The 12,359-nt window shown below is 38.5% G+C and overlaps 1 protein-coding gene across 2 annotated transcripts; it reads left to right on the top strand.

The window, feature by feature from the left end:
- The first annotated feature begins 5,196 nt into the window (after positions 1–5,196).
- Positions 5,197–10,124, top strand: LOC125901845 (excitatory amino acid transporter 1-like). 2 transcript variants are annotated; one of them, XM_049597799.1, is made up of 11 exons: positions 5,197–5,373; positions 5,533–5,775; positions 6,014–6,151; positions 7,468–7,675; positions 7,782–7,824; positions 7,916–7,991; positions 8,153–8,327; positions 8,477–8,710; positions 8,801–8,995; positions 9,284–9,418; positions 9,661–10,124. In XM_049597799.1, the coding sequence occupies exons 2-11, from the start codon at positions 5,586–5,588 to the stop codon at positions 9,779–9,781; spliced, it is 1,515 nt and encodes a 504-aa protein (XP_049453756.1). In that variant the 5' UTR covers positions 5,197–5,373; positions 5,533–5,585; the 3' UTR covers positions 9,782–10,124. The 2 variants fall into 2 exon arrangements, with proteins under 2 accessions (XP_049453756.1, XP_049453755.1); XM_049597798.1 differs by having other exon boundaries at positions 5,199–5,373; positions 5,555–5,775.
- The last annotated feature ends 2,235 nt before the right edge of the window (positions 10,125–12,359 follow it).

Below are 12,359 nucleotides of genomic sequence, written 5' to 3'. Positions count from 1 at the left end.
ACATCAACATTTTGCCACATTTAGCTTCAAACAATGTTTAAAAAAGTATTGTGAATTTTTTAACGTCACCTTTTACCACATTTACAGCAATATTTGTTAACTTAGAAATATATTAAATAGTTAAATCTAAATGTTAAATGTTAAATCTAAATATTAAATCTAAATCTAAATCTAAATATTAAATTTAAATATTAAATCTAAATGCTAAATATAAATCTAAATATAAATGTTAAATCTAAATATTAAATCTAAATCTAAATATAAATGTTAAATCTAAATATAAATCTAAATGTTAAATCTAAATGCTAAATATAAATATAAATATAAATGTTAAATCTAAATGCTAAATATAAATATAAATGTTAAATCTAAATATTAAATATAAATATAAATCTAAATGCTAAATATAAATCTAAATGTTAAATGTTAAATCTAAATGTTCTGGGTGAAACTAAATATTTAGCTAATATGCAAATTTACACTGCCGGTCACCGGAAGTACCAAAATAAAAGCTCGAGATGGTCAGACTGTGTTTATAGAATCAAATAACGAATTAAAACCAACTTATCGGGGGAAATGAACACTTGAACATACATTAGCGTGATAATAACTACCTAAAATAACAAGAAACGTGTTTGGAGAAATTTTATTTGATGTGTACTTTGAGCTGTTAGTGTCCCTTCGGAGGGAATCACCTTGTTTACAAATACTTCCGGGTAGAAAACCAGCGGAGTTTAGCTACACATATATATGCATATCTCACATTTTTCACGTCACTGTATCACCGTTTAGACTAATCTGGTGTTTGTGAAGTCTATAAACACTATGACTGAACAAACATTACTATCACGTTCTGAAATTAATAACAAGGTTATCGTAGATTAGCGGGGCTAACTGTTAGCTGTTAGCCCCGTTAGCGGTGTCTGTAATGACTCACTAACTCTAAACGGTCCGTGAAGAAAATATTTTTTCCAGCGGATGTCTTAGTTACAACATGATTGAGCTAACTGGAGTAGTTTCATGTCGTATCCGACAACGGGAGACATTTAACAGATGACGTGACCTGTTAGCTTTGCTGCTGCTGCGGCCACTGATGCTTTCTAGACATCGTGATTTCCCAAAACTGAATAAATACCACACATCGCAACACAAAACTGCTTTGCTAGCTCAATCATGTTGTAACTAAGATATCCGCTGGAAAAAAATATTTTTTTCACGGACCGTTTAAGAGTTAATGAGTCATTACAGACACTGCTAACGGGACTAAGAGCTAACGGTTGTTAGCTTAGGTTATTAATCCCTCCGAAGGGACACTAACAACTCAAAGTACACGTCAAACAAAATTTCTCCAAACACGTTTCTTGTTATTTTAGGTAGTTATTATCACGCTAATGTATGTTCAAGTGTTCATTTCCCCCGATAAGTTGGTTTTAATTCGTTATTTGATTCTATAAACACAGTCTGACCATCTCGAGCTTTTATTTTGGTACTTCCGGTGACCGGCAGTGTGAATTTGCATATTAGCTAAATATTTAGTTTCACCCAGAACATTTAGATTTAACATTTAACATTTAGATTTATATTTAGCATTTAGATTTAACATTTAGATTTAGATTTATATTTAATATTTAGATTTAACATTTAGATTTATATTTAGATTTAATATTTAGATTTAACATTTATATTTATATTTAGCATTTAGATTTAGATTTAATATTTAGATTTAGATTTAGATTTAATATTTAGATTTAACATTTAACATTTAGGTGCCACATTTAATATTTAGATTTAACTATTTAATATATTTCTAAGTTAACAAATATTGCTGTAAATGTGGTAAAAGGTGACGTTAAAAAATTCACAATACTTTTTTAAACATTGTTTGAAGCTAAATGTGGCAAAATGTTGATGTTTTTTTTAACGTGAGACACTTTACAAACGGCACCCCATAACCATAAACAAATAAATTGTAGTAGTAGTAGTTGTAGTTCTGAATGACCAGCTAAGAAATCATCACATGAACTTTATACAGGAAATAAATTTCTAATATTAAACTGTCATATTAAAAGCAGCCCAGGCTACCACCATTATTATACTGAACACTGATTATTACCAATTATTTTTGTTTTTTCGCTATATAATTTTTCAATATGACAGAACTTTTGAAAATTCCTAATAATTTCATAATGAAGTATAATCCCTTACAGTTGTACATGAAGTACAGTTCACACAAGTTAAAAGATAATTTGTGGATTATTGGCACGTCCTGACGAGACCTCTGTTGCTAATGGATTTGTGATTTAACGGGACTCAAGAAGCTCTAAGATACTTAAAATCTCCCTGATCAGCTGTACTGTCCACTACTATTGCCTCCTTCTAAGACTCTAGTATTTTAGGGACACTTTGGACTTAACACCTTCTTGACCTAAAACTTTGTACCTAACACAGAACTAATAAGGCTCTGGACACCAGGCTTGTAAGACTTAGGATCACCTAATTACGGAAGATCTGTTTAAATTGTTCTTTTGTCGTGTGGAGTGAGGCCAAATTGTCCAACTTAAAGAGGTTATTGTGACCCCCCCCCCCCCCAAAAAAACATAAAATTTTACAGCACACAACACTGATGATAGAAGTGTTACCCATGAATCCTTGTGCAGTCATGTTAGCTAACCTAATGCTAAATCACTCTGCAACACCTTATCATAAAGGCGAGGTAGGCGAGGTAGGTGAGTTAGCTAACATTTTATATACTATCAAAACATATTAGCCACTTATTGTAAGTGTACAGACATCATTTTGAGCCAGGATGGATTGTTTTGTAACTTTTCAAGCAAGAGACTTTGTTGGAAGCTCCACATCCAGGTCTAAGTGGACTCCTGCTCCCTCTGGCTCTCCAACATGCTCTGTGGCCCCTGGCTCTCCTCTCACGTTCAGCAGGCCCCTCTGACCAAGGCCGTGCCCTGCTCCTCTACCAGAGAAATTCATCAAATTCAGCGCTCCATATTGCTATTTTCTAAGCCACAATAGTCATATTTCACAGAGACAGCCCATACTGCACCTTGCGGTTCCTCCATCTCATTTCCACATATGAGACTATTAGCTGGGAGGTGAGCAGAGAGCAACTTTGGAGACAAGTCTAAAGTTAGGGACTGTAGCAATTTGAATTCAGTCAGCACAAACTCTTCAACTCCCCACTGGATCTGTATGCTTCTGTTGCTGTCATTACACAGGTTAGAACCAGAGCTGCCACTTACACAGGTTAGAACCAGAGCTGCCACTGGCCAGTCGCTGGGGGTTGCAAAGGGCTCATTGCAACCCCTGGCGACTAGTTAACTAGTTAGCTCTGGCTGAATTTGAGTTGCTTCAGCAAGTCCATCTCCGCCTCTCCAGATGTGCCAGCCTCTCTCCTCACGACAAAAGCAGTCTCATAGGCCAATAGTGAGGCCAAGAGGAACCATGGGGTAGCAGCTAGCTAACTAGCAGGTAACACAGTTGGAATTGCTAATGCAGGCAGCACTCAACGTTTGACTCTGCCCATGCTGAGCAATCTGCAGTGAGGGGCTTCTTCTTTTGATATGCAATTCAGTTTTATAGAATATATGTAGTAGGGGGTCCATGCTCTGTCTTTCGTTCAGCTAAGGGGTCCTTGGCCTGAAAAATTTTGAAGACCCCTGCTGTAGATTATCCAAATTTGACATAGTAAGTCTGTCCCTCCTTTGAGAACGAGCTTTTTACCAAGAGTGTGCTGCTCCAAAATGAATGAAATGGATAGACCTGCAAACAACATGATTTTGAGCAGCAAGGATACGAGCAGTTCATGATGGCGAGGGGTTCCTTGCTTGAAGCTGATCTTTTCCAGTCCTCTTTTTTGTCAATTGGTGTAACAACTTTGCTTTGGTAATACTATGCTATGGCTTCGCCTCCTAGATGCGTCATGTGTAATGTGAACTAAGCTTAAATTGGTGACTCTAACACACAGTGCTGAGGGAGCTGTTCTATAGTAATACAGCAACAAAGGAGTCCACCAGGTGGCAAACAACTGGACTGGAAAGAAGTGGTAATAAGTGTGTAAGGGGTTAAAAATGAATCTCAAACTAATGTGTGTTAGCCTGCTGCTCAAAATCATGTTCGTTGCAGGTCTATATCCACTTCATTCCTTTTAGGTCAGCACACTGCTGGTGAAGCACTTGTTCTCATAATAAGGAACACACGCGGTCAGACTTGATAGGATCTATGATACTTGCATGGAGCCTCAAATACCACTATATGGATGTCAATCTGAACTGTCAATTTGAGTACAACAAAATGACATGTGTAGTCCTACTGGACATTTGTCATTTATTAACTGTAAGATATACAGTAGGTCATACTATGACAATGACTTCTTCTACATCATTATGAAGCTAGTATGAGACGCTTTGACAGACATTGGATATTGGCTACCCAACACCACAACTAACATTAATGATTAGCAAATGTTGGGTTTTGGTTAGTTAAGTTCTTACAGCCAACAAAATACTAACAGCTAATAGTGTTGAAATGTCATGGATGTTAATACTGTGATGATGAGTGGTGTAGTAGGGGGTATACACAGGTATACAGGGTATACCTACCTCTTTTTCTGGCCGTTAACAGTGTACCCAACTGTCAGCCAAAATGCTATTGGAATATATAGGAGATTATACCCACTTCCACCCCCGTAACCTGCCCATCTACCTACTGTATTAGTACACCCATCAACCAGCATTACACCCTCAGTTACAATTTTGGGTTTTTGTCATCATACTTAACAACTTTATGCCAGTATACTGTGAAACTGATGTTGGCATGATGGTGTGTTCACACCGAATGCAATGTGGACTCAGTCATTTAGATTGCTTGTGTTATTGTGTGACTTTCAGAACTGAACTAATATGGTGTCCATAGCAGTATGTGGGTTTATATGTAGCAATGACATTGTGTAGACACTTACATCAAGTCACGTGGGAAAATGGTTTTAGGGCTTTTCATGCTAAAACATTCATACTTAACCCAAAATTTGAATTGAAGATTTGATATTTTATTTTTATTAATCTGATTGAATGATATCATCTTCTAAGTGGCAATCCTGGACCTAATAAGCAACCAAGAGCAAAAGATAAAGAATTATGTCTGCACCTTTCCCTCAAGTCATATGCAAATGGAGGGTGGTAAAATCATTGTGTTGAAGAATCTGTCAGTCTGCCAAGAGGAAAAAAAATAGACTTTTCCACTGCCGTATCAACCATGCTGTCGTTACTGGAGTGACTGGACTTCACGCGTTGATACTGTTCAAGGACTAGTATTCTAAAGGTGATCTTTCTTTTCCATCCGTACCAAAAGACTCAGGATAACGTAAGTATTGTTATAATTTACCTTATACCTCATAAGTTTTATTTTCACAACATTCACCTGGTTCCATTTTTTGTATTTTTTAGCTTTAATGTCTGTCAGCAAACTTTGTCAACTCCATAAAGATTAACATCTTAATAGTGCTTGTTCTATTAATTCTAGTGAGAGATGTCTTTTTCTGCAGTCTATACTTGTTGGGACTAATCACATAAGAGATGCTGTCAAGCTCCGATGACTTGTCTGTGTTGGATTCAGTGGAGGTTCGTGAACCCCAGGAAAACCAAACAAACAACAAATGTAGTAGGACCTCAGGTCATGTATCGTTATCTCAGGATGGATCTAATGTTAAGGCTTTCCTCAAAAGAAATGCTTTCGTTGTTCTCACAATGGCGGCTGTTGCATTAGGTAAGTGGTTTTCAAACACTGTACTTTATTCTCCTGTAAAGCCTGAAATGTTTTTATTATACCGTTACTCTATCATATACAGTTGTTGTACAAATTGCAACTTGCTGCTTGCATTCTTTGTGTTAGTGTGTTACTTCTCCAGCACTGCTCTGTGTATTGGCTCTTCTGCATTTGATATTTTTAACTCACCCTTTCAATGATACACTGACTTGCTGCCTTGTATTTATGTTTCTCTAAGGGATCGGCCTGGGCTTTGCTCTACGACAAATTAATATGTCAGCCAGGGATGTAAAATATTTAACCTATCCTGGAGAGCTGCTGATCAGAATCCTGCAGATGTTGGTGCTTCCTCTCATTATTTCCAGTGTGATTGCAGGTTAGATCCACACATTCTGGCTTGGTTAAACTGGACATTCAAGCATGATTTTTAATGAGTTGATTATGAAATGGTTTGACCCACATCGTACACATTGTAATAGCACTCTGATAATAATCATCACGGTTGACACAACTAAAAGCCAACATAGCGGCTGTTGCAGGTGTTACTAAGCCTTAAAGTGGAATTCTGTCTGTGTGCAGAACACCTTACTTTTCTTTACTCTAGCTTTTTCTTTTTTACTTTACATTGTAGATTAGGTTTAGTTTGTCTTTAACCTTTCACCTTAATTTTAGTTTGATATTATGACCTTGATCAGTTCACTCTTCAAGCTGAGAATCAATCAAGGTGTTTTATTTAAATTACTGTGTGTAGGGCCTCAACATTTTTTTTCTTAAATCTGTGGTAGGCAGAAATCTAGAAAAGGCAGAATCTGAAAATACACCCTTCTGGTTCCAAGCACCTCCCACCAGATGACCACAGGCATGCATGTGCTTTAGTAACACAGTGTTTCTCATACATTGATTTATTTAATCTTATGTCTTAGTACAGTTGCACATGGCACATTAGCTCAGCTCCTCCTTGCCCCGCTCTCTCTCTGTCTCCATTTATCAGACCACAAGTGAGACAAGAACTAGGTAGCTAGCGTTAACCACCCCACCATCCCTTCACTTCACTCCGTGCCATAGTGAACTGTTTCCCCGAGAGGAGAGCAAGCTGCAGCTTGAGTGATGCACTTCATTTGGCAGCTGTGGCAGCTCAAATTTGGCCAGCTGCAGCACCTGGTCTTACCTGTGTAACAGCAGCAACAGAAAGTTCACTGAGCTGGTGGGGTGTTGAGACTGTCAGGTCCCTTTGTCTGCATGATTGTCTGCCACTGAGTCAGGACTCCACAAAAGGGACACAAATGTATCTGCATTTGTAGAATAGGAACACCTTCTCTCTGAAATGACCTGTGATTGGCCAAAGTCTCTCGTCATGGACTTAAACCTAAGAAACAGAGCCAAGAGGAAGTGCCGAAGCCTACTGTTCTCTCTGTCCATTTGAATTACGATATGTTCAAAGTTTATTATGTGAATTTGCACATTTATGCCAAATTTAAACTGCCTACCTGAGCTCTAACTGTACATACATCTCAAAGAATGTTTCTAAAATTGCCCCCTTTATCGGTGGTTCTTATTTTACATGTATATAATTTATTAATATAATAAGTTATCAAACCCAACATATGTATCACTGTATTTGAATTACTACAGTTACATGAAAGATGTATATTTAATGTACTATTGTACTGAAGACGTTTTCTTTTATTTCAGTAATGTCATCTGTGGACAGGAAGGCTTTTGGGAAAATTGGGCTAAGGGTCTTGGGCTATTACTTGGTCACCACACTGATTGCTGCTTTCACTGGCATCTCCTTAGCCATTCTTATCCAACCAGGAAAATCATCCACTGCTGACTCAGTGTCCTCTAGTGGTAATACAGAGGCTGTGCAGACGGTGGATTCCTTTCTTGATCTAATCAGGTGTGTATCAAAATCTTCCAAGGACACTTTTTCAGAGTAAATTACAGGCAACAAGTACTGATACAGTTGGCATATAAAACACCTAATAAGTGTTTTTGGTTTATAGAAACATGATTCCGTCAAATCTGGTGGAGGCTTGTTTCAGAAAGGTAAGGCAATGGCTATGATTTGTTTTTATATTTTTACTGTCACTATTTCATACTTACTAACAGTTAACATTTGCTTATATGTTTTATCTAGTATAAAACAGTTTACTCCAGGAGTGATTCAGCAGGAAAGAGTCTTGGTGTCAATACGACTGAGACCAGTAAAGACAGTGAGATTCCTATTTTGGTTTTTTTTTTTGTTCTGTTCCTGTGACTGAAAACCAAATGTTTGTCTAACCCAGTGTAGGATTAATATGGCATCTGTCTGATTGTCATTATTGTTAAATTGGCACTACACAACTTGTCTTGACATTCCCTTGGATCTCTATAGATGACAGAGTGCCAGTGCCAGGCACCGCAAACGGATTCAATATTTTGGGTCTATTGTGCTTCTCTGTTGCCTTTGGCCTCGTCCTCAGCAGTATGGAGAGCGAGGGAAAACCTGTGAGGGATTTCTTTGACTGCCTGAATAAAGCCATTATGCGTCTGGTCCACATAGTCCTGTGGTAAGCACCTGAAGATGAACTGGCTGTGTGTTGTGTGAATGTGCCATTTAATTCATATTAGCTATCAATATTGACATACTCAGTGACTCCCTCAATACTGAGTCTCTCCCTTTGCCTGTCCTCTGCCGTGCCTCCCCTCTGTATCACAGGTACTCCCCAGTGGGAATCATCTTCCTACTGGCGGGACAGATTGTGAAGATGACAGACGCAGGAGAGATAGGCAGTGAAGTTGCCATGTATGGTCTCACTGTCTTCATTGGCCTCCTGATCCACAGCCTCATCACCCTTCCTCTCATCTTTTTTATTGTCACACGTAAGAACCCCTTCAGCTTTATGGGTGGTCTACTCCAAGCTCTTACCACTGCCTTTGGCACTTCATCAAGGTGAGTCTAACACCTACATATATTAATGTCATTAAACCCATAGCAGACACATGACCACTGTGTTAATGGCTTCATCATTTTTTTCCACAGTTCTGCAACCCTACCTGTTACCCTCCACTGTATGGAGCAAAATCACAACATGGACAAACAAGTGACACGCCTTATGCTCCCTATCGGGGCCACAGTGAACATGGATGGCGCAGCACTCTATGAAGCTGTAGCTGCGTTATTTATTGCCCAGGTTAATAATATTGATTTTAACCTGGGTCAAATCATTGCACTCAGGTAAGCTCAAAACACACTGAGCTCAGACTGTTCAAATATATATATGTATTTCAGTCCATGTACCAGCTTCTGTGAGGTACTGAGGATGATGAGTAAGTACTGCTCTTATATTGGACTTATTTCTAGAGTTGAGTTCTTCTTGATGCTTAAACCAAAATGTTACCTTTCAGTTCATGGATCCACAAATATGATTGGTAAAGCCTAAGAGCAAGGTTATTGGGTTGTGGCTGTTTTCTTATGCACAAACAAGACTAACATTACATAACCATCACTGTTTCTCCTGTTCAGTTTGATTGTCACAGCTGCAAGCACTGGAGCTGCAGGCATCCCACAGGCTGGCATGGTATCCATGGTGATTGTGTTGGAGTCGGCTGGACTGCCCACTGAAGACATTTCACTGCTCATAATGGTTGATTGGATTCTGTAAGTGCACATGCAACTAATATCAGTTTGAGATTTTGAGAGTGAGGAAACATTTGATCATTTGATCTCCACTTCTTCAAAGGTCTGTTTGAGGATTTTGAGTTTGAGGTTAGGGTTAGACATGGAGTTCAAAGTATCCTGTAACTTTACTTTTTGTCACCGCCATAAACTTGTGCGTAGCTGTGGTCACATCACATCGGCAAGCTCCTGCTATAACCTCAGATCTTCTTGTTTGTTGATAGGGATCGTGTGAGGACTGTCATCAATGTGCTGGGGGATTGTATCGGTGTGGGTGTAGTGCAACATCTGTCCAAATGTGAGCTGCAGCCCTCCAGCTCTGCAAAAAAAAAGACTGATGGATGAAATCTCCCAGGTTTGAGCATCATGAGACGTGACAGGATCTGTGTCCAATGGCTAATATTTATGTGATGTGTTATTACATGATAACATTATTTTTTTTGTCTTGGCTAAATTGATACTAAATAGATTTTACGACCCTGTATACAGTAGCAGCCTGTAATCATTTAGCTTGCAATAAGGACAGTTTTCCCAAGGAACATGTTTTAGCGCTTTAGAAAAAAGTTCATGTTCATGTTAGTGGAACAGGATTGTGAATTGGTTTGTCACCTTATTTTAAATGTCATGATAAAAACCTGTGGCTGCTGTTATTCCCCGCTGATAAAATTCCAATAAAACATGTTTGCTGTCGAGAGAAACAGATCAGTGTACTTTGTGGATTGTGACAAAAGAGATTTGTCTCATTTGTCACAACATATAGGTTGGGTAAGTATATTTTTTGTTGTTTTGTTTGTTTGTTTGTTTGTTTAATAGAGAGAGAAATTGTCCTATCAGGGGTTCCCATGTGTCCTTGAAATCCTTGAAAGTTTGACTTTGACAGGAAATCAAAGCCATAGTTTTTTAAATTAGACAGGAATAGACATGAGTCATTGAAAATGCGTAAAAAAAAAAAAAAATTAAAGTTCCTCTGATATTTTTTTACTTAACATTAGTAAAAAGGTCAAGGTCAAGGTCACATTTATTTCTATAGCACATTTAAAAAGATGCAAGTCACCAAAGTGCTTTACAAGAACATTGTGAAAATTACAATACCACACAAATAGAATGATAAATGCCAAAAATATAAAAACAGATACAAAATACCCAAACAGAAACAAATATAAAAAAAACAGACAGACTGTTAGAAACAACATCAATTACACATAGAAAAACCTGAGAGAGCATACGTATATCACACAAAGTCAAGTCTGGCTCACAGCGGGTTCAAAAGCCAACGAGAAAAGGTGAGTTTCTAAAGATGATTTAAACCTTTCCAGGGATTCTGCATGTGTAACATGCAACGGCAAGCTATTCCAGAGCTTGCCGTTGCATGTTAGACACGCAGGCTACAATCTGGCTACGATCTGCACGAGTGTCTCCAACAATTGTGTCATTGTTTCATGTGCCACCTGCCTGGGGAAGGTGCGACCGTCAGGTGCATGCAACAGTGATTGTTATTAAGTGCTGTGTTCGAAAAGGCAGGAGACAACGTTGTCTGCCATCAGTGCAGCACAGCACAGTTGTTGTCTGTGGGCTTCTGTAAAGCTTGATGGTTGTCATTATAAAATTCCCAGTGATGTAACAGTAATTAACCTTGATCAGTGTCTCAAACTCTGCCATGTTAGGTCCTTGAATTTGAGGTAATTTGGAAAGTCCTTAATAAGATGGTTAAGCAAGTGTGGGAACTCTATTATGAGAACTATTGTTAAATAGTATAGAACAGTGGTTCCCATCTAGTGGGTCGCGGTTTAAAGTGGGTCATGGGTCCATTCTGAATGGACCGCAAATGACTCACAAATGTGTCAAGTTTGTAAAAAAAACCACACACTTAATCTCTAACTACAGTAAATTTCCAGCTCAGAGCTTTTATTTTGAAGTGCTGTTTTCTGCTGTAGAGTGAGTGACAAACGGACAGCTATTTGACAGAGACAGCAAGCTAGCAAGCTCAACGACATGGCCAAACGCAAGTATGACGCTGAATGCATTAAACTGTAGCACTTTGAACTAATGACTAAGGATACATTTGGACCCTGTGTTTTGCTGGACCAGTTGGGAGCCACTGGTCTAGGGGACTTTGTGAAAAACAGCCCATAAGTCCGGGTGTGAAATACACAAACCCTGTCAAATATGACACAGGCTTTTTATGAGGTCATCAAGAGGTCAGTCCAACCCATGTATCTTAAACGTGATGAGTAGTGCACTGTGTCCTTGCAGTGTTGCAGATATGTCCTTCATAGGGAACACTCTACCACCCTCTGGTGTCAGGACTGTAAACATGCAAGACAAAGGATATCTCAGTGACCCAGTTAGACATTGGCAATGCATATAAACACATACAGGACTGTTTAATATTTTATGGCACTGCACTGTATGACTCTGAACACAATACAGTGTGTGCCTGCAACTGAAACATGATTGTGTTTTGTTTTTCCTCTGCAAAAAGCTACAGGAGTGCACAGTTGTACAGTTACAGGGAAATTAAACACCCCATTAAAAGATAATTTTACATTTTTGACTATTAAAAAAAAGAACTCCAAGATCTTTTGATAGCAATGCACTTCAAACAAGATTAAAGATAGGCAAGATTTTATTTGAAATCAGGCCATGAGAACTTATTAAAACAATGTTGGTATGTTCTTAAACACCCAAAGCTATCTGGTCTGTTTTCAACATCTCTCAACAGTACCGGATCTGTGGGAACACAAATGCTTTTAGTCACAAGTCTGGTCATGTTGCAGTATTTCTGTGCTGTGCAAAGTAGCGTTATTAATAGAAAACAGTAAACACAACCGAAATGCATTTTTCCGCCAAGCAGCCAATGGCAGGAGAAGAATAGAAAAACTGAGGCTGCCCCCACTGGGCGATGAGTGTGATGCCAGAGAGA

The sequence above is a fragment of the Epinephelus fuscoguttatus genome, linkage group LG15 (assembly GCF_011397635.1).
Source record: "Epinephelus fuscoguttatus linkage group LG15, E.fuscoguttatus.final_Chr_v1".
NCBI lineage: Eukaryota > Metazoa > Chordata > Actinopteri > Perciformes > Serranidae > Epinephelus > Epinephelus fuscoguttatus.
Note: the sequence above shows the minus strand (reverse complement) of the source record. Positions and strands in the feature narration are given on the sequence as shown.

Coding starts and splice junctions, on each gene's coding strand:
- LOC125901845 (XM_049597799.1), top strand. CDS start 5,586: ATGCTGTCAAGCTCCGATGACTTGTCTGTGTTGGATTCAGTGGAGGTT. Junction 7,992..8,152: donor GACTGAGACCAGTAAAGACA/GTGAGATTCCTA, acceptor GGATCTCTATAG/ATGACAGAGTGCCAGTGCCA. Junction 8,711..8,800: donor GCCTTTGGCACTTCATCAAG/GTGAGTCTAACA, acceptor TTTTTTCCACAG/TTCTGCAACCCTACCTGTTA.